Source organism: Mauremys mutica, chromosome 3, assembly GCF_020497125.1.
Source record: "Mauremys mutica isolate MM-2020 ecotype Southern chromosome 3, ASM2049712v1, whole genome shotgun sequence".
Classification (NCBI taxonomy): domain Eukaryota; kingdom Metazoa; phylum Chordata; order Testudines; family Geoemydidae; genus Mauremys; species Mauremys mutica.
This window is the reverse complement of record NC_059074.1, coordinates 186,797,522-186,818,803: the sequence shown is the minus strand read 5'-3', so window position 1 is coordinate 186,818,803 and position 21,282 is coordinate 186,797,522. Positions and strand designations below refer to the sequence as shown.

The window sequence follows — 21,282 nt, the reverse complement described above, 5'->3', positions numbered from 1 at the left end:
CTTTAAATAGCCCCAGAGCCCTGGAGTAGTGGCAGGCCCTTTAAATATCCCCGGAGCCCTGCTGCCAGAGCTCTGGGGTAGCAGCAGCAGTGGGGGCTCCGGCAGCAGTTTAAAGGGCCTGGGGTGGTAGCAGCAGCCAAGCCCTGAGCCATTTAAACCGCTGCCAGAGCCCCCGGCTGCTGCTGCTACCCCGGCGGGGGAGGGGGAGGGCACTTACCGGTACAGGGCGGGCCAGGGCTGGCTGTGACCTCCCCATCCCCGCCCCTTCCACCTGAGGCTCCACCTTTTTACAGGGGCAAGAGCCAGCCCCACCCCAGCCCCGTACTGGTAAGTCCCTATTTCTACTTTCACCCCTGATTATGGGAGACATTTTCTTGTTGCTTGTCTGCCTAAGTCTGCCCAGTTCAATCAGTATGTGCACTCAAAAAATGCAGCAGGTTGCTGGATAATGTAACTGCTAGAAAGCTGCAGAGGAGCATTAGGCCCTGTCATCAGTCTTCCATTGTGTTAGGCCCTGGAGCATTTCCTAATACAGTAATGCGAGTGATGCTAATCAGATCCTCATATCTTGATGCCTTACAGAGTTTCTAGAGGGCCATATTAATCAATATCATCACTTTCCCATCATTGTGCAAGGGGAGTAATTTTATATATGCAGCATTTGTTGAGATTAATATTTTTGCCCACCTTAACTTTAATAGGAAATCTGTCTTACAGACTTCATCCTCTTACTAATTTTTGCTCATGCTGGGTAATAGTTTAACAATATGTTGAAGTATTTCTGATTATCTACTTTTTGGAAGAAAAATGAGTGACTAACACAAACTTTTTCCACGAAGGCCAAGATCTTCATTTTCGATAACATTTTCAATTTAATCTTTCCTTTCACAGCACATTGATTAATGTACTGCTAGTCTACATTTTTCTTCAAATGATATATTTTGTACATTTCAGAATAAACACAAGTAAATATATTTGCTGACCTTTTAAGGCTGTTAGAGATCAAAAAACAAAATTTCTTGTCACAGCCACTGCAAAATAAGTCACTGTTAAAAAATACTATTGATAGTCTCCCAAATAAACCAAAGCTATTTGAATAATATATAGGGAACATGGAAATGTCTGAAAGAGACTGACTAATAGACTTTTATGTGTTGTTTTTAAATTACAATCCAACTGCAGAAGAATACTTTAAAGGTCAAACTGATACTAAAGACAGGCAAGTAATCTGAATCATCTGTGATGAATGTGCTGTTAATTATTTATAACAGTTCAATAGGCAGCTGCTAGAAGTTTTTGAAACTACATAGCATCTTACATTTATAGTGAAGATTTTAAAGTAAAATTAATATATTTCAGTCAAAGAACCAGCATGCTGAAAAGTACAATCTGTACACTTTATTCATATGAGTGGAGTACCAGCTGCTGTAATGGGAATACTTAGATTAGTAACACAAGTAGGATTTGGCCCTAAGTGATTCGCTATTTACGAGCAAATTTAACACTCACTGTTCTGTTCATTTAACTTTTCTTTAACAGGTCAGATCTATTTTTAAACAGGAAATGTGTAGTTTATTTCTTCTCAGTATTTTTTCTGAGCTAGAAGACAATGCTACTGATACTTGGGGCCCAATTATGCCTCCTTTGAGAAAGGAATAGGGAGAAGGCACATGCCTGAGCACTAGCCTCACAGCAGCAGAATGATGTCTCTGAAACAGACAATGCTATCAGTGCCTTCGGAAATTACCCCTTATAGCTCTCTCCCTCTCTCTCTCCAGTGCAGACGTACCAGCTCTTGCGGATAACACTATTTCTCTACCTCACAGGTGTATTGTCACTGTTTATAAGGTGCTCAGATTCTGCAGTGATGAAGGTCATACTAAGTTCCTAGAAACACAAACTAGTTTTTAACCACTCTTTGCTATTCATACTGCAGAGCCCATACTGCTAAGGGAGAATAAGCTAATTCTTTCCTGACTTGTACATTATCATCAGAACTGTTAACCAGGTTCCAGTTGGCAAATTTTTATTACTTGTGATGTACCAAGCCAGAAAGAACTAAGTCTGACATTGGGATACTCTACACTGAGTTCGCAGGGCTAGCAGTTAGAAAATCCAATTTTGTACATGTAAAAAATGTGATCTGTGTCACATGGGGGTTTAAAGGAGTGAGTCACTTGGTAGAGTATAACTAAGGTTACCACCTTTGAAATGCAAAAAAAGGCACACCCTACCGCCTACAAGGCAATACCGCAACCTCCCTCCCCCTTCAACATTCATATATAGAATCCAGAGAGAACACACATATAGATAAGACTGATAACATCATTTTCTTACTGCAGACATGGGAACACTGCAGCATCTTTACCTGGACACAGAAACTTTTAACATTAGATATCCCAGTGCATTGTGATAATAATGCAAATCTTTAGACCCACATAAATACAGGGTTGCCGGGGAGGGGGGCAAGTGGAGCAATTTGCCCCAGGCCCTGGGCCCCGCAGGGGCCCCCATGAGAATATAGTATTCTCTAATATTGCAACTTTTTTTATGGAAGGAGCCCCCAAAATTGCTTTGCCTCAGGTCCCCTGAATCCCCTGGGTGGCCCTGCATAAATAACCCAGCAGATTTAATTATTTTTCTGGTAACTGGCAAATCCATAAAAAAGCAGCCAAGACAGTCAAATATTAGTCAGGTCACAATCCTAGTATAACTGCTCCAAAATGCTAGTGCCCCACTCTGCCTTTCCTAATGCTGCTGGAATCGATAGTTCCAATGGAACAAAAGGGTAACTGATCACCTGGATGGAATTTTCTGTAGCAAGTCACTCCTTAATTGACTCCATCAGCCTGTGACTCTTCAGTTCCTGTAAGTTTTTTCAGCTTTAGCCTACTCCTCTTCTAGGGCTACTAATATAAAGACATTGACCAGCTCCTACACAGGGGTGAAGGCGGCAACAAGAGCCTCCTCTCCATGCCCCTGCACAGGAGCTGATCAGAGCTCTAATGGGAGAGTAGGACCTCCTCCTTCCTAGCACTCCCACAGGTATTAGTGGTCAGGGAGAGGTAAGGGAGGGGGCAGGCCTCCTAACCTCTTGCTACACTGGCCAACAGGGAATGTCCATAAAGGTGGTAAAGCAGTGTGTGCTGGCTTGGAGCCTCTAAGAGGGAACCTAGCTGGGTCTTTCCATGTCACTTCCTGCACTCCTAGAACAGAAAACAGCCCATCGTTTGGAATTCCCAACTGCTAGTGGTCAGCGCGGCTGCTAACTCCTCTCTAAATACGAGGTAGCTTTCTGAAAGGCTGTGGAAGAAGGCAGGGCCGGGAGTACTGTGATGAGGAGGCTCACCCCTCCTTTATATTCCTATTTATCGAGGCAGTAAATCAGTTCAACCATCGTGTCACGTTAGATGAACCCCTTTCTGTGGCAAGCCACTCTGGGCTGGATGTGATTTGGCAACGGGGCTTTTACAGTTGAACTGCTACATCGCCCTTTATCCTGTGAGGACCTAACAACAGCAACACTTGTCCTCAGGACCACATGCCTCAGTTACTGTAATCCTCACTTAGCAGGGTTTCTCCAGTGCTGGCAGCTTGTTCAGAATGCAGCCAGGACAGCACATATGCCCTCTGGCTATAGCTACTGTTACCATGATAGGGCCACCCTGTGTGCTTCTCATCAGCTGCCTGCTGCAGTGGATTGGTTTTAAGATAGCACCCTTGATTTTTAAAACCCTTAATGGTCTCAAAGTCAGTTATAGCTTCTGCCTCAGCTTGGTGGGTCTCTGTGGTCAGGCACTATCCATCATCTAAGTTCCCCACCTCTGCTTCTTAAAGTGGGTCTAATATTTGGGAATTGCTTCTCCCTAAAATCCATTTCCATCAAGCTCTCCCTGACTTTTATAAAACACCTTAAAAGTTCTTGCTATGAAGGTTTATTTGTTACTGTAAGAACTGTGGACCCTATATTCATGCATCTCTGTCCTTTTACCCATTTTTCCTGTTTGTTTTTTCTAGATCTCTTTGATTTTATTTTTTCAAAGGTAGTTTTACTATTTTAATTCTTTTAATTCTATTTTAATTCTTTCTATTGCAATGTTTTTAATGAAGTACAGTTCTTTAGTTCTATTATACTCATTATTTATCATTATCATCATGAGATGGGGCAAAAGCCACTAAGTAGCACAATGTAACCAGGGCCAGCTCTAGGTTTTTTGCCGCGCCAAGCAAAAAAAAATAAATCTCCGAGAGCGCAACTGCCAAAGCAAAAAAAAAAAACAACCCAGAATGTTGCCCCTGGAATTGTGCCGCCCCAAGCACGTGCTTGGTTTGCTGGTGCCTAGAGCCGGTCCTGAATGTAACATTTTTAAATGGTTCCAAAAGGAATAATGGTTTTCAACGGCCCTAGGCGAATGCAAGATACCTCTTAACAGGGAGTGCCTGCAGTAGCCCTGTTAAAAACAAGTACTGTATCTCCACTGTGGATAGACAGGTTACAATGAGAGAGAGAGAAAGTGCATTGAGCTCTGCTTGTATAATAATAAAATGAAGTGTGTCAGGAAAATGCCATAATCTCCAGATTTACACATCAGCATGCATTAAGATCTATGCCTACATTAATATGAAGTTTGTTTTGTTATTATACGAGAACAAACACACACCATGTTAAAGCTGTATTTAAATAACTTTAGAAAAAAAGGGAAATGTTAATTATATAACAATATAGGGTCAACATACAATAATTTGCTTAACACTGTTAATTCCATATTTATATATGTACCAATATGCGTCACAACAGTATAATTGTAATTTCTTATTGTAAATGACCAAAACATCAATAACTGAAATCCTCCCTCCAAAAAAATACCAAAAATCCACGCCTGAACTGAACAATATAGCTGGCAGCTAGTTCCAAACAAACCCCATCCTGCATATAAGAAATGAACTAGGCTCTATTCTGTATTCACTAACAATTCAAACCTCAAAAGCTACAAGAGCATTGTCTGTCAGCATTTTCGAGAGAAACCGATATAATCCCACCTACTGTTTGGCTATGCTAGACTTTCTGTACAAACAAAGCTATCACATTATTAAGAAGCAAAAGAATATCTCATCAAGTACTGGATCTGCTCAATCAGAGGAAGGCGCTTAATGTCATTTCCTTTACAATGTACAGCTTTAATTTTTAAAACACCAGGCAGTGTCCATCCTAGAAATCTTCCTAAGACGCATGGCAATCACCAAGTCTCTTTACACCTCCACTCTGAACTACCATATCTCCAAATCGATCCCCTTTCTCTGTCAACAAGAGACTTCCCTGATATCACTCAATTTCCCCTCTCCACCACTGTGAGATTCCTGCCATTTCCTCTTTCTGCCCTACCCCTCATACAAAGTTCCCACCTGTACTCCAGCCTCAACCTTCCCACAGCTTTTGATATTGTTGATCACCCCCTTCTCCAGGACTTTCTGTCCTCCCTTGGCTTTCATTGCCTCCACTCCCTTCCCTTTACCCCTTCAATGTATCCTTCGATGATTTCTCTCTCACTCCCTCTGCAAAGGACCTACAGGGTTCTGTCCTTGTCCAATACGTTGCTTGGCCTTGGCCAATCTCATCCATTCACACAAATTTAACTATCATCTTTATTCTGATGGCTTTCAAATCTGTTTCCCCATGCCTGAGCAGTCTCTGCCTGTCCAGTCCTGTATATTTAAATTTCTTTCTCTAAGGTTTCAACCTGGATAGCTCACTGACAACTCAAGCTGAACATGTTCATGTAGCGCAGAAGCAATATCACTTGGGATATTTAAAACTAGACTGAACACAAAACAAGAAGGAATCACATATAATGTGGTTCTTCTCTGACAAATGACATTGGGGGTCTCATGGTTGTTGTCTCTCTGTGATTTCCACATGAAATGCATCTATCTTAAAAGTAAAATGATGAGGTCTGAGCCTTGATAGTTTGACTCTTAGAGAATTTCTTATGTGTGTTTTGCTAAAAATAATTGATTTCTTGTGCTATTTTCATTGTCTGTATTAAACTACTTATTTTTTGATTAGGCACTTTAAACTTCTAACCACTTATTGCTCATTTTATCTTAAATTGGGGCAATGATTTAATTATTTGACCTATACCCAGTAAAAGGTTTTTAGTGGCAAACACGCTTTAAGCCCAAGCTATTATTATAAAATTGACTAAATACATTATGAATATTTTCACAGGAGAAAATTATATGTCTCTGCAGAATGTTTTACAGCAAAGACCTTTATACAAGAGTGTTACATCATAAGTGACACCATATGTTCCTACACTTCAGCTTGCAAGAAATACTGATTGTAAAACAAAACGTAATGAAGTCTTTCTGAAAAACTACTGCCCTGTGATCCTTAAAATATGCACATATTTCAAGGAGCCAATAATCAAACCAATCTAATTAAGAAATAGATAATTAAAAGGCCATCAAAAATGTTGGTAAATCATGCTCAGGACACATAACCTGATGTTTGCACTAGTTCTTATGTAGGATTAAAATACTAATGGAACCTCATCTGAGATTTAATCTATGGATGATTTAGAGAGATTAAATTGCACTCAAACAGGCTTTATAATAAAAAAAATCCCATTAAAAATTCAACATTAACACCACAGGAACCTGCAATAATTGCGTTATCTTTCTGTACATATAACAGGAGGTGCTACAGTACCAGTCACTACAGAGTGAAAAATGTTTAGGCTAAGATTTGCACAGCCACCAGAAGTTGTCTGTAGTAGTAGTACAAAGACTAAGGTTGTTGCACTACACTGTAACATGAAAAACAGGTCACAAGAAACAAGATTAGAAATTAAAGCTGCCTTCGCAAACATGATCACAGCATGTAATCCCTTCATCAATTTTTACTTAAAGCGTCAATTCTTTGTTTATTAAGATTTTTGGGGGAGAGAGGGCCTTAAATTGCATTTTTTACTTGTGAGCAAGGATCTTTTAGACAATCTCATTACAAGCACATAGCCATCTATTCATGGGTTTTCTGCATCAAAAATAAAAAAGTAGCTTAGTTTCCCTTTGGCCTAGCAAAAAAAGAGATCTCCCTAAGAAGCTAATTTTAAAAGGAAACACACTGATAATGTTGATATCATGATAATGACTAAAAATGAGGTTTTCTATGCATGATAGTAAAGCTTTATTTCCCCTAAGATATTAGCTTTAAAAGACCTATAAGAGGAGATAGTGTTGCCTAGTGGGCAGCACACTGGCCTGGGACTCATGATATCTGGGTTCCACGCCTAGCTTTGCTGCTGGGTGACCTTGGGCAAGTCACTTCCCCTCTCAGATTCCTCATCTGTATAACAGGGATAATGATACTGAACTCCTGTGTAAAGCGCTTGAAATCAACTGATGAAAAGGACTAGATCTGAGAAGCTGGCTAGCTTCGATTTATCAGTTCACCAGCAGCTCTATCAAGGCCTCGACCCTACAAAGACTTACGCACATACATAACGTTATGCATGCAAGCAGTCCTACTGAAATCAACACTCACAAACTAAAGTTGTGCAATACCGGTCTGATGGCCATCTTCTTGGGGACTTAACAGGGGACCTTCAGAATTGAAAATATGAGTTTCTCCAGCTGGAGCTTAGAGGCCAAGGCTCCCCAGGTGACATCCGAAGAAGTGAGCTGCAGCTCACGAAAGCTCATGCTAAAATAAATTTGTTAGTCTTTAAGGTGCCACAAGTACTCCTGTTCTTTTTGCGGATACAGACTAACACGGCTGCTACTCTGAAACCAGGTGACACTGTTATGGACTCATACCTTTTTTCATTCAGGCACAGAGGGGGTCCTGAAACACATATGCACCCTCAGGTTACGCCTATGTCAAGTCTTTGTGGACTGGGGCCTGCAAGTGAAAGGTGTAAAAGAGGAGAGGATTTTTAGATCGCTCTTCACAGCATCCAAGCCACAGGTGTAAAAAACAATCAAAGCTACAGTGTCCCAATCACCAAGGCCACTGCAACTGTTTCCATCCAGGAGACCACAGCGTTCACTTGAGCCTGTCAGCAGCTCAACAGGTCTCTGAGGAATGCAGCAGTCAGTTTATACAATTAGAATCAGAGCAGCAAATGTCAGGTCAGGGATGTATACTGGGGCTGAAGGGAGCGGACTTAGTACAATTGCTGATTGCCAGAAAATTAATTAACAAGATTAGTCTGATGACCAATATACAGTATTAGGGATTTTCAGTTCCTGCTTTTGCCAGCTGTTCTGCTTAAACACACTGTAGACATTACCCTGGGGATGATACTCCATTGTGTGTTTATTTCAGTAGCTGCTTGATCGTTTATATTTTTTTTCAATTTTCTGCACAATACTTTTTAAAAAAGATGGCTTTACAAAAACAAGGATTATTGAGCAAACAGAAGATACAGGATCTGAACTGCTATAATGGCCCCATCCTACCAGGTAAGGCATGTTTCCTGACTGGTGTGCAGTGCCCTGATCTCTCAGAGAGCTGAGGCACTCAAGGAACTCCCAGGAAGTACACAGCACCTTGAAAAAACAGGTCCTAACAAGCCTGTGCAAAATAACAGCACACAGCAAAATGCCAAGCATTATCGGAATAGCTATCAAGGACAATTTACTTCCATGCATCTACTATTGAACAGATGGAAACACAAACTATGGCAAAACCTGTAATATAAACCAACATTGCCCTCAGCAATCTCTGCTACAGGAAACAGACAGACCATCACACCAATATTTTAACAGAATTTCTGCTCACAATGCAAGATTAAATGGCATTACTACTTACAGTATTAAATGCTCAATCCAGTTGAAATTAACCTAGGAGCTGCAGTCTCCCAGAAGCTCTGCAGAATTCCTATTAATCCAGTAGCTAGACTCAGCCCTGGGTTAGCCAGAATAATCTAGGGTGGTTGAAAGTCCACAGTGAGTTCTGCAGTTGGCTAGCATGTTTTCAAAATGGGCACCACGGATCATGGTTGGGGCACTGATCCAGCACACTGATCCAGCACACTGGAGCCTTTGCCAGTGGGCTCCTCTGCACCCTGCCCCCAATTTAATTTAAAGCTGCCTTCCTCCAGAGGAAACCTCTAGCATGTCCTTCCTACAAAGTGAATCCCTCTGGGGCACAGCTTTCCCTGCTGGCACAGGCAGGAGCATGTAACTTTTCCCTATGGCAGTGAGGGTGAATTGAGCCCAATAGCTGCCACTGTGACAGTGATGTTGATGAGAGAAATACCCTTTTATTCACCAAACCCACATAACCCCTTCCTTTAAAGCAGACTCGCCAGTCCTTAATTCTCATTTACACTGACACTCCTTTACACTGCCAGAACAGTCTAAGAATCAGGCCTTCTGACTGCCTGGCTTCATTGTCATGCACGGGAATCAAGCTGATGATAATGACATTGGAGGAATTGCACAACAGATACTCAGGACATATCCAGACATCCTGCTGCAAGGGAAGCTTCATCATGAACTGAGGAAGAACCTTAAAAGGAGTCATGGCCAAATGTTCCTGTTCTGCTCTGGCCAACCTGGGAAGCCCTTTCCTGAAGGTAACTAACAAAAGCAGCTTTGATAACCACAGGTAAAACTGTCTACACCTGTAGAGTTCCCCAAGTTGGCCGCAAACTCCTGTGTTCCCAACTTACTCAAACCATCTCCTGATTTTGGCTTGCTGCTGCCCTCCCTAAGAGGCTAGCCTGAGTGCCACCTACCTCTCTCCTCACTTATGCTGTCTCTCCATTCCTCTACCAGCCTGTCACAGTGCAAAAAGCACTGCAAGATCAAGAGACAAACGAAGAGAATGTCATCTGTCTGCTGTCTGTCTATCTAGCAGCTTCACATCAGGAACACCCCTCCCAATTATGATGACAGTAATGGGGAGATTGGTTAGAGTGCCATGGGAGGGAAAGAAGAAATACTGGATGAGTTTCAGTGTTTTGATTTAGGGAGCTCCTCATTCTCTGAGACACAACATTTCTCACTATTAGTGCTGTTTGGTTTGACTCTTCCTATTTCTCTCACTTAGGACAATGAAAATACATTCAGTTTCACTCTGGAGTGTAGTTTCTTTCCAGTCAATTTCATGTTCTCATTCATTAGTACTATGTATTTTGGGGTTGCAAAAAAGGCAGAGAATTTCTGGGGAACAGGGGAGATTAAATGTATTTCTACTGGAATTTCATGTAAATTCACTGAAATGTTATTTATGGGTTTGTAAAAGTATGTTATTAAAAATATTAAATTTGGGGGCAAATGTCTCCTATTTCATCCTATTTTTCCATTATGCAGATATCTGAAATCTTATAGCAAGGAAGTGATGACTGATATCTAAAAACAATCTGCTGACAAACATCTCTTCCAAATGTAACCATAATAACAGGAAACATACAAAACTGAGATTTGCCACATTAATAAAACAGAGAGCTCTTGCACATTAGTACATTCAAACCAATATTTTGTTCTCAAAGCAAAACATAGTGATTTCACATTGGAATATAATTCAGTCACTCAAACAACACTCTTGTCCAAATGGATATCAGAATCCTTCCAGCAACTGAGTTTGCTGGCTTTAAAATAAAAAACCTTCAAATGACAGAGTACCAGGATAAAAATGTGTTGTCCTGGAAACAGACTCCTAGTTTCACAATCTACGGTTTGCATTTCCAAGTGGCTGTTGATAAATGTTTACATGTGTATTAAAAAAACCCTCTGTTTAATTTGAATTGTTGCAGAAATGTCAAGAAAAGGATAATGCAGCTCCCTTTACCCAGAATCTCTTTTTGCTGTTAGACTTCCTCAAGTATCTTTCCTCTGTTCCTGGGATCTGTAACCCCGGATATAACAGCAGGACTGTGATTAACACATTGAGTTGACACTATCCAACTAATTCTCAACAAAACCAGGATGACAGGATGTCTTGAGGTGATATAACTCTGAGAGCCATGATTCCAAAATAGTCTGATCAGTCATTTTCATGCTCTCAGTTAATCCACTGATTCATCTTTACTAGCTTGAGTACAATTTTTCAGTAGGCTCTAAAAGATGAGTTCTCCTCATTTTCCATGTTAGTACCTTGATATGGAAGTGAAAAGAGATATGAGTCCAGATACCCAAAAGCTAACAGAGTTTGGTTGAATATATATCCAAGCTGCTCTTTGTCTACGTAGCTCTCCAAACTATACACCTGCTCTGTAGTAGCAACTAGATGAAATGTAGCATTCACATATTGATTGCAGAGTGTATCAGGCCTCATTTCTTATCAAGTTCCAACAAGGAATAAATCAAAGAATACTAAGCACCTGTACCTGGAGGAGACACTGATTCTGGTGTCTTCTGTTGTTTAGTTAAGACTGCAGAGCCTTTGGTCTTGGTGATTCGAGATCTGGTTAGGAAAAAAAACTTTGTTGGAATGCTTTGTTTTATGTTTCATTGTTTTTATGGATTTAATAATACAGCAAACCCTAAAATGGTTCAAAGTCCCACAACAGAAATTAAAACAATGTACTAAAATAACAGTTAAATGATGTCATTGAAAATGGCACTGCGGGAACTAGGTTAGAATGTTCCAATTTTAGCCCCACCACATTTGTTTCAACAGGTTTAGTTTTACTGGGTTTTTTTTTAACTAACTCCAGTGAAATGCTACATAATCCATAGCTGGGCAATATCTTCTGAAATCTATCAATCTTTTCAGTACTGACCTCAGACAACAAAAATCATTGGATGCATTTTTAAAATCCTTAGATTCATCCACTGCAAAATTCTCTACTGAAAGAGACTCCTACCCTAAACCAACATAGAATGTGAGTCACCAAGCAATGTATTACCCCAGCTGTAAGTAAGGTTTATTTAAATGTGAGTAACTTGGTAGCAAATCACTCCAGGAATGTTTCAAAAAGCACTACAGATGTTAGGTCTTAGCTGTAAATTCACATTTCTAAAACTTCCAGGCAATGATCAAGGGAGAGCCTTACAATTCATAAGCCCATAAAAACAGATGCACTAAAAGAAACATAGCTATACAGTCATAGCCATTGGGCCATGAAGCCAAACATTTGGAAGCACACAGAAGGCAAATCTGACTCTGCTGATTAAATGGAATGAGTTGGTTCTATGTCATTTAAACTTTAAATCTAAGCTATGTCATAGGAGTTCTGGAAAACTTATTGAGTGCTTCCCAAGATCACAAAGTCTTTTAAATGTCTACTGGGTCTTGTTTATTTACTATATTAGTTCATGTTTGCTTTGTTGTACTGTTTATCTCAGGGCTCGCTTTGATTAGCCTTTCATTAACTGTAATAAATCTCTGTAATCCCTAACAGAGTTTTAAATGCTGCTGTGTCTGACTATATTTAAACAACCACTTAAAATCATACTAGATTTTTACGGAACTGCACTATAAATATTGCAGTCTCTTCTCCATCAGCCAGCATTATTTGTAATACCTTTCAGGATAACCCAGTGCAACTTTCATACAAATCAGATGTAAGAGAAATATACACCGGGCTTTCTGAGAAATGTACTCACTGAATCATAGGAGTAAAAAATGAAACAGTGATCCATCCCATCCCCTTTTCCAACAGTCTTTTCCAACAGTCCAAGAGTGTTTTCCAAAATAGGCCAGTGTATAGCAAAATAGAGGAGGGAAAATACACTAGCTCTGTAGCAAACCTGATGCAGTTTGAACCACAGAAATTTTTCTATTCACTGCAAATCTGCACATATCTGTTTATATTTTATTAAAGTGACAAGGTACGTGAGGTAATGTCTTTTATTGGACCAACTTCTGCTGGTGGAAGGGACAAGCTTTTGAACTTCACAGAGTTCTCCTTCAGGTCTCTACTGAGACAAAATAAAAGACCAATTGCTATTCAAATGTTTACAAACTTTTTCATACAGTAGACTACATCTTGAGATCAAAATCACCTAGTGGGCACACCTCCAATCCAGACCTCACATCTTCTTGGAGGCTATTTTGCTTAGTTACCTCAAAAAGTAATATCAATATAGATACAAGAAACAAACTAATTTGAAGAATAGCTAGCCAAAAACTCAAAAGGTAATAACAAAACGTTTTTTAAGTACATCAGAAGCAGGAAGCCTGCTAAACAACCAGTGGGGCCCCTGGATGATCGAGATACAAAAGGAGCACTTAAAGACGATAAAGTCATTGCGGAGAAACTAAATGAATTCTTTGCTTCAGTCTTCACGGCTGAGGATGTTAGGGAGATTTCCAAATCTGAGCCGCCCTTTGTAGGTGACAAATCTGAGGAATGTCACAGATTGAAGTGTCACTAGAGGAGATTTTGGAATTAATTGATAAATTTAACAGTAACAAGTCACCGGGACCAGATGGCATTCACCCAAGAGTTCTGAAAGAACTCAAATGTGAAATTGGGAACTATTAACTATGGTTTGTAACCTGTCCTTTAAATCAGCTTCTGTACCCAATGACTGGAAGATAGCTAATGTAACACCAATATTTAAGAAGAGAGCTCTAGAGGTGATCCCGGCAATTACAGACTGGTAAGTCTAACGTCAGTACCAGGCAAATCAGTTGAAACAATGGTAAAGAATAAAATTGTCAGACACATAGAAGAACATAAATTGTTGGGCAAAAGTCAACATGGTTTCTGTAAAGGGAAATCATGTCTTACTAATATATTAGAGTTCTTTGAAGGGGTCAACAAACATGTGGTCAAGGGGGATCCAGTGGACACAGTGTACTTAGATTTCCAGAAAGCTTCTGACAAGGTCCCTTACATAAATTAAGTTGCCGTGGGATAAGAGGGAAGATCTTGTCATGGATTGAGAACTGGTTAAAAGACAAGGAACAAAGAGTAGGAATAAATGGTAAATTTTCAGAATGGAGAGGGGTAACTAGTGGTGTTCCCCAAGGGTCAGTCCTAGGACCAATCCTATTCAACTTATTCATAAATGATCTGGAGAAAGGGGTAAAGAGTGAGGTGGCAAAGTTTGCAGATGATACTAAACTTCTAAGACCAAAGCAGACTGTGAAGAACTTCAAAAAGATCTCACAAAACTAAGTGATTGGGCAACAAAATGGCAAATGAAATTTAATGTGGATAAATATAAAGTAATGCACATTGGAAAAAATAACCCAACTATACATACAATATGAAGAGGGCTAATTTAGCTACAACTAATCAAGAAAGAGATCTTGGAGTCATGGTGGATAGTTCTCTGAAGACACCCATGCAGTGTGCAGCGTCAGTCAAAAAAGCAAACAGGATATTAGGAATCATTAAAAAAGGGATAGAGAATAAAACGGATAATATCTTATTGCCCTTATATAAATCCATGGTACGCACACATCTTGAATATTGCATACAAATGTGGGCTCCTCATCTCAAAAAAGATATACTGGCAGTAGAAAAGGTTCAGAGAAGGGCAACTAAAATATGAATAGAGATTAAAGAGGCTAAGACTTTTCAGCTTGGAAAAGAGGAGACTAAGGGTGGATATGATAAAGGTATATAAAATCATGAGTGATGTGGAAGTGAATAAGGAAAAGTTATTTACTTGTTCCCATAATATAAGAACAAGTTCTAGAGGCCACCAAATGAAATGAATGGGCAACAGATTTAAACCAAATAAAAGGAAGTTCTTCTTCACACACAGTCAACCTGTGGAACTCCTTGCCTGAGGAGGTTGTGAAGGCTAGGACTGTAACAGGGTTTAAAAGAGAACTGGATAAATTCATGGAGGTTAAGTCCATTAATGGCTGTTAGCCAGGATGGGTAAGGAATGGTGTCCCTAGCCTCTGTTTGTCTGAGGGTGGAGATGGATGGCAGGAGAGAGGTCACTTGATCACTACCTGTTAGATTCACTCCCTCTGGGGCACCTGGTATTGGCCACTGTTGGTAGACAGGATACTGGGCTGGATGGACCTTTGGTCTGACCCATTCTTAGGTTCTTATGTTCTTAATTGTAATGGGATTGATACAGCTACTCGACTAAGTCTCTTCCCCCATCTTTCCCCTATTAATTTCCTGGGAATACACTCTACCTTTATTACTACTGAAATGTACCTCATTGCTCTAAGTTCCAGGTTTCTTTGTGGTTTGGTTCTGTCCCCTGGTATAATTGTTACTGCTCCAGTTTTGAGACTGTCTGCTAATGTGATCACAACTGAACTTACATCAAAGAAAGGCCATGCAGCAGCACAAAGGGTGCAGAGAGGGTTGTGTTTTGTTTTGGGGATCGGTTTTTACTATTTTTTACTATTTTAAAATTTTTAGGTTCCTTGATCAAAAAAATGCCGGGAAAATCTAAAAAAATCTGGATTGATCTACAAGCACTCCTCAGTGAATTCTGTGCCACTGTGCAAAGCAGAATTTGAGCAGAAATTAATGTTGTACATTCAGAAATTCCTTTCCTCCCCTCCCGCTCCCCCCTCCCCCCCAAAAAATGGACTACAGAACTGCTGGCCACCACTGAGGCCACTGAATCCAGCAGAGCCCAGCTCACAAATAGAAGACACTGCTAGGGAGGGGGAGAGGGAGCTGGAGGGTTCCGGGCAGCTGCAGTACTAAACACGACCTGAAGGAAGGAGATGGCATGGAGGAAACTCCGTACAAGACCAGGACCCAGCATCAGGCAGTTTCTACCTCTGGGCTCTGGGGGTCAGGGGTATGGGTGTCTGGGCTGGGGGGCACCCCATGACTGAGTTCTGCGGGAGAGGGGGCCGAGAAACAGGAACTGGGTTGTCGTAGGGGTTTCTTTAACTATTCCTGGGGGATTTTTTGTGTGTGTCTGTATTGTTACAGACATACTTGCTGACTGGTATTTTGAAATAAATTATCAAAATAATTGAAACTGGCATGATTATATAGTGTTATTTTGACAAATAAAATTTGCAGAATTTTAAAATATTGTGCACAGAATTTTTAATTTTTGGTGCAGAATTTTTAATTTTTTGGTGCAGAATTCCCCCAGAAGTATCTATAAGTAACCAAATCATCACTGCTGGATAACTTACAAATGCTTTTACCTTTGTAATAGAGGGCTCTAGCATCAGTGATCTAGTGGCCACAGCCGGAAAACCAATGTGTAGACAAATCACAAACATGCACGTAGGTATGGTAAAAGAAAGAGCTGTTTTTCAAAAACTGTAACCTAAAAACACAGGAATTGCCATTGTGGATCCATCTAGTCCTATAGTCTGTCTCAAACAGTGACCAACAGCAGCTATGTTAAAGGAAGATGCAAAATACCCTGCAGTAGGTAGTCATGGAGTAACAGGCCCACGGTGAAGTTTCCTCCAAACCTCCATTAGCAGAGGTTGGCTCATGCCGTCCAGAAGGAGGGTTTGGTTTCTTCCAAAACCCTTAAAGTTTTTGTTTGTTTGTTTGTTTTCATCTCCACTATTGTAGCTCTGTACGTTATCAAAATCCCAAGAAACGACAAATCCTCTTTTTAATCATACGAAGCTCTTAGTCTTAATGGTATCTTGTGGCAGTGAATTCTGCTAACTGTGGTTTAAGAGATTAAGGAGTCTCATCCTATCAAAAATATTTTCCCAAAATGCCATTGTACAGGATTTTACCCTTTTTCCATTTGAGACTCCAAACTCCAAAGCACCTTCAGAAAGACAAAAATATTGAAGGTTAGAAAATATACCTTCTTACAGTCTTAAAATACAAGATTGCAAGGTTGCACACAGACCCATCATAGCATGGATCAGTTTTGATCCTGTGACAGTTAGAACATGGCATTTTGAAGGTGTACTACTCTCTGGAAAAAGCAGCAGCGTTCAGAAATTGAGCAACTTGAGTTCCAAGTTGATTCTCTTCATGGAGACTACACTGTAACTATTCAAGTAGCACCACCTGGACAATGTTTATTTCAAGACCACTAATTGAACATAATGCTGAATGCTCTCTTGGTAGGGAAAAAAATCTTTGTATGTGACATAAAAGAACTAAATTCAGCCTAGCAGTTCTCGGGCTCAGTAATTAAGGCAATGCTTGCTAGCTCTAAAACCAATAAACAAAATCACTCTAGCAATAAAAACTAGGCATGCACAGTTTTATTACACCTCACTAAACAGATATATTCTTGGAATCCCTAAACACCATATAACACCAGAAAGCATCTGTACAGCATGATTTCTACATTTGAATAGTAAACGTAGGCTGCCGGTATTTTCATTTCCACTTTACCTGACCACTTGGGCTCCTCATTACTCATTGTTAACCCACTCTACTCCAGATCCTATTACATCTGGCAGCCATTCTTTTAAGGCTTTACTATTTCAACAGGGCAGTAAGAAATATTCTGTTAGCATATGCAGAAGGAAAGAAAAGAGGCTTTTTCATTAATGTACATTATAAATCTGAAGAGAGTGAAGAGGTTAAGCAAGCACCACTTATGAAGAATTATGATAATATTGTTGATCTGCATTAAAACAGCCAGACCTCAGATAGTCTGACAATTTAATCACCAAAATATATCTAAAAAGCATGTTTTACATTGCAACAATATTGCAATACAGAAGCCCAGTTTAAAGTGATGCATAAGACCCAATTCTGAAATCAACAGGAGTTTCCTTTGAGTAAAGAACTGAGTTAAGAGTTCAAGAGCTGTGGCAGACCTTCCCTCCCAGCCCCAAAATATTACTGCATATTTCAGGTAGACAAACATTCTGAGATCCTCCAAGCTCCTGATGGTTCCCACTGAAATCAATGATCCTTTCCACAGATCCTTTCAATGGGTGCTGAAACAACCTCCTAGTCACTAATCTAAAATCAAAATATAACATAAAAATCAATTAAGAAACTATAGCTTAAATGCATCCCAAGTGTCATCCCAGTAAAGTCTGTGGATTTGAATGAGAATTGGATTGCCTAAGTGTAAAGGTGCTACTAAACATGGCACAGTGATTTAATATGCTAGCTTTTCACCTCTGGAAGTCTGTCTTCAAACCTCATTTAAGTTCTAATATATACTTGAAATGAGTTGGGTAGTCACACACCTCAAATGACCCAGACAATCTGGCACAGCTGTTAGATTCTGTTCTGCAAAAGTCAAACACTGGGAATATCAGGACACTTGCTGGTCTGGAATTGATAGGACTGCGCAGATACCTCTGTATAATTGCAACATGCCTAGCTTTAGCCATACCCACCTGGGGAAAGTGACAATGACTCAGAGGGTCTACCAGTCATTAAAGTTAATTCAAATAAAGCATACTTTTAAAAGTGCCAGATAACTCGCCTGAAGCAGAGTTATCCCTTATTTCCTTGATGTGATTCCCACTCATTCTAACAATCAGTGATACCACTTTGGTGCCACTGGGCCTTTATAGCAGCCGCTGGACACCGTAATAGTTCATAGTGAGGAACAAAACACGTGCAAAGCAGAGACCAGAGTGTCTGTATTGCTACAGGACAGGACTACCGTTGAAGTAGCCCATCAAGAAAAAGCAGATAGCAAAATATTTTTTAACTCTTATTCGCCACAGCAACAGGTGAGAAGGAATGAGGAAGGAGGTCTGACAGGGACACATAGGAAAGCAGAAAAGGATGGGAGAGAAGCAGAAGACAAAGAAGAGGAAGAGTGGAGGAAAAACATATGTATAAGGTTAAAAGGGTTTTAAATATTAATGTCCTCAGGACCTAGGAATTCTCATGAACTCCTTTGGCTCTAGCAGATGTTACTGGCCTTTTACTCATGAGATATACTAGGTTTACCATTTGCTAAACTCCATTCTCCAGATACACAAGCACCTGTTTTTTTAGTTCCCCTACTGCTAACCTTTCCTGTTGAACTGGTGGACCCCTTAGACTGTTTGTAAATATTGCTTAGGTGGCATTTTCCCATCACATACAGGGTTAGGGTGACCAGACAGCAAGTATAAAAAATCAGGACGGGGGTGGGGGGTAATAGGTGCCTATGTAAGAAAAAGCCCCCAAAATCGGGACTGTCCCTATAAAATTGGGACATCTGGTCACCCTATACAGAGTTGACCATGGATCTCCTGAAGGATGCAGTATGCATGGGACCAAACAGGGCTTAGATAATAAGATTTCTAGGATACAGGATTTGTCACACCAGTCAGTGAACCGGGCTAACAAGTATTGGTCTCATGTCTGTGTTTTCAGAGAAAATTCAACAAATCCATCTCCCAAACCAACTCCCAAGAATTTCCATTAAGTTCAATGGGAGTGGATCAGCCCCCCGGCCAACTGTACAGTGCTGTACATGGAGGAAGAGCAGATTTCTTTCCTGATGCCTGAGACAATCAGCAGCATGATGCCCTGAATCACAAAGTGTAACTACCCCTATTTTAACGTGCATAACAACACGTATAATGGCTGGTCACTCGCCCCCTTTTAAATCCAGCTAAGGTATTACACTCTGTGAACTCCTGTGGTGAGGCTGATTACACGCTGCATGAAGTAGCATTTGCTTTAATGGAAGGTTCATTTTATGTGGTTTATGCTCTCCTGCCTGCCATTCACTTCACTGAGTGACCTGGCATCTCGCAGTGTGGGGCAGTTCACAACAGGAGGAGTGTTTGTTTTCACTCTGGGGAAGGGTTACAAAGACATAAAGGGCACTTAAAGCCCTACCACCAATTAGAAGTCCATGAAGATTGGACACAACTCCAATTTGTGCCTTTTGAAAAATCTTTTCCTATACTCTTTGTAATTTTATCTACCTCAATACTAGTAAGTCCCCTCAACTCTTTTCCTTTCAAAGCCAATTAATCCTAGCTTTTTGCAGTCTCTCCTCCTATGTAAGTTCTGCTTCCACTCCCCTCCCCCACCATCTTTGTTGTCCTGCCCTGAAGCTTCCCATCTCTGCTGTACCCTCCTCGAGGTATGGGAACCAAAATTAAGCACAATATTCCATGCGAGAACATGCCATTGCTTCATATCCATTTATATATATTATGTGTTTTACAATATTCCTTCTTTATTAATGCACCCAAGCATACTAGTCACTTTTTAAACATATAGGGAAGAGACAGAAAGACAGAAGCAGAGAGAGAGGGGTGTATAACATTAATAAACCTTAATATAAATCTCAAGATTAAATTTTTACATGATCTTAAAAGGTATGGTTAAGACATACTGTAACACTGCAGAGCCCACTGTTCTCTTATTCCCAAACCTGATCAGACAGGAATCATTACAGCACTTACAGAACAATTCCCTAGATCTGATGCTCAAATTAAAAGGGTTACTGTTTACTTAAATCACAGAAAACCTGAATTGGTGCAATTTCTGCCACTAGTCATGAGCACAACTACCATACATATGAAATGGAGATGCAAAAACTGATGGCAAACAGGCTTGATGTAGGTCAATCCAGACTGCGCTGGCCCTGTGTGAGTGTGCAAAGTGCACAGAGACAGGTGCAATAAACTTTCTTCCACCCTTTATGTCCCACAGGAACCAGCCAAAATCCAATCCCTTACATTCCCTGAACACAAGGACGGTGTAGTGCTGCCACTGCTATACTCCTGAAGGGAACAAGAAGGGCCAGGGGAGAGGTCTGGGCCCTCTTCCATACTAGCCTAACAAATAAGGCCACTGTGTGCATGGAGAAAGTGTATTGCACCCATTCAGACATGGGCTATTCCAAAGGCCCAACACAATAATTATTGCTGGCTGAGCCAAAATACCATGGCCACATGGCCACATCTCCTTAGAACAGCATTCTGTAGGCCTAACTCTGCCTTCACTGAAGTCAGTGATAAAACTGACATTGATTTCAATGGGAGCAAAGTTAGGCCGCCAATGAGTGCTTATGAAAATCTCACCAAATTTTTTCTTTGCGTGACTATCCAACTTAAACAGTAAACTTTAGAATTTGGCCAATGTTGGCTTACAATGGGTATTTCTCATTAGCTTACAGTAAAGCCTGTCTTAAAAGTTTACACACTTTATTTTGTGCCTCTTGCATAGTGCTGAATTTTTAGCTGAACCCATTCAGAAAAGGGTACTAGCATTTCAGAAATACAGGCATACAGCCTGGACATAGCACATTCATGCAATGTGCATGTTTCACTGTTGTCTGGTCTTACCTATACTGGTGTAAGGATGGAGGGCTGATAAATGCAATCATTTGTAGCGATTCCCACTTCTATGTGCATTGTTGTATCAGCTATTGTATGATTCCCAGTTCAATCTTTAAACTTTTAGTAAACAGAGTGGTAATATGCCAGTACATACAGACAACTGTTTAAACTAGATTAGACCACTTTATAAACCAACATTA

At 40.4% G+C, this 21,282-nt stretch overlaps 1 protein-coding gene across 7 annotated transcripts in view; it reads right to left on the bottom strand.

The window, feature by feature from the left end:
• Window positions 1–21,282, bottom strand: part of CCDC85A (coiled-coil domain containing 85A) — a 178,424-nt gene that overhangs the window by 144,991 nt on the left and 12,151 nt on the right. The window contains exon 3 of one of the 7 annotated variants that reach the window (XM_045008677.1): window positions 16,504–16,635. The exons of the other annotated variants lie outside the window; for them this stretch is intronic. Within the exon in view, the coding sequence (XP_044864612.1) occupies window positions 16,523–16,635 (113 nt within the window). The 3' untranslated portion in view covers window positions 16,504–16,522. Of the gene's footprint in view, window positions 1–16,503; window positions 16,636–21,282 lie in introns of those variants that run through there. 7 annotated transcript variants of the gene reach the window in all.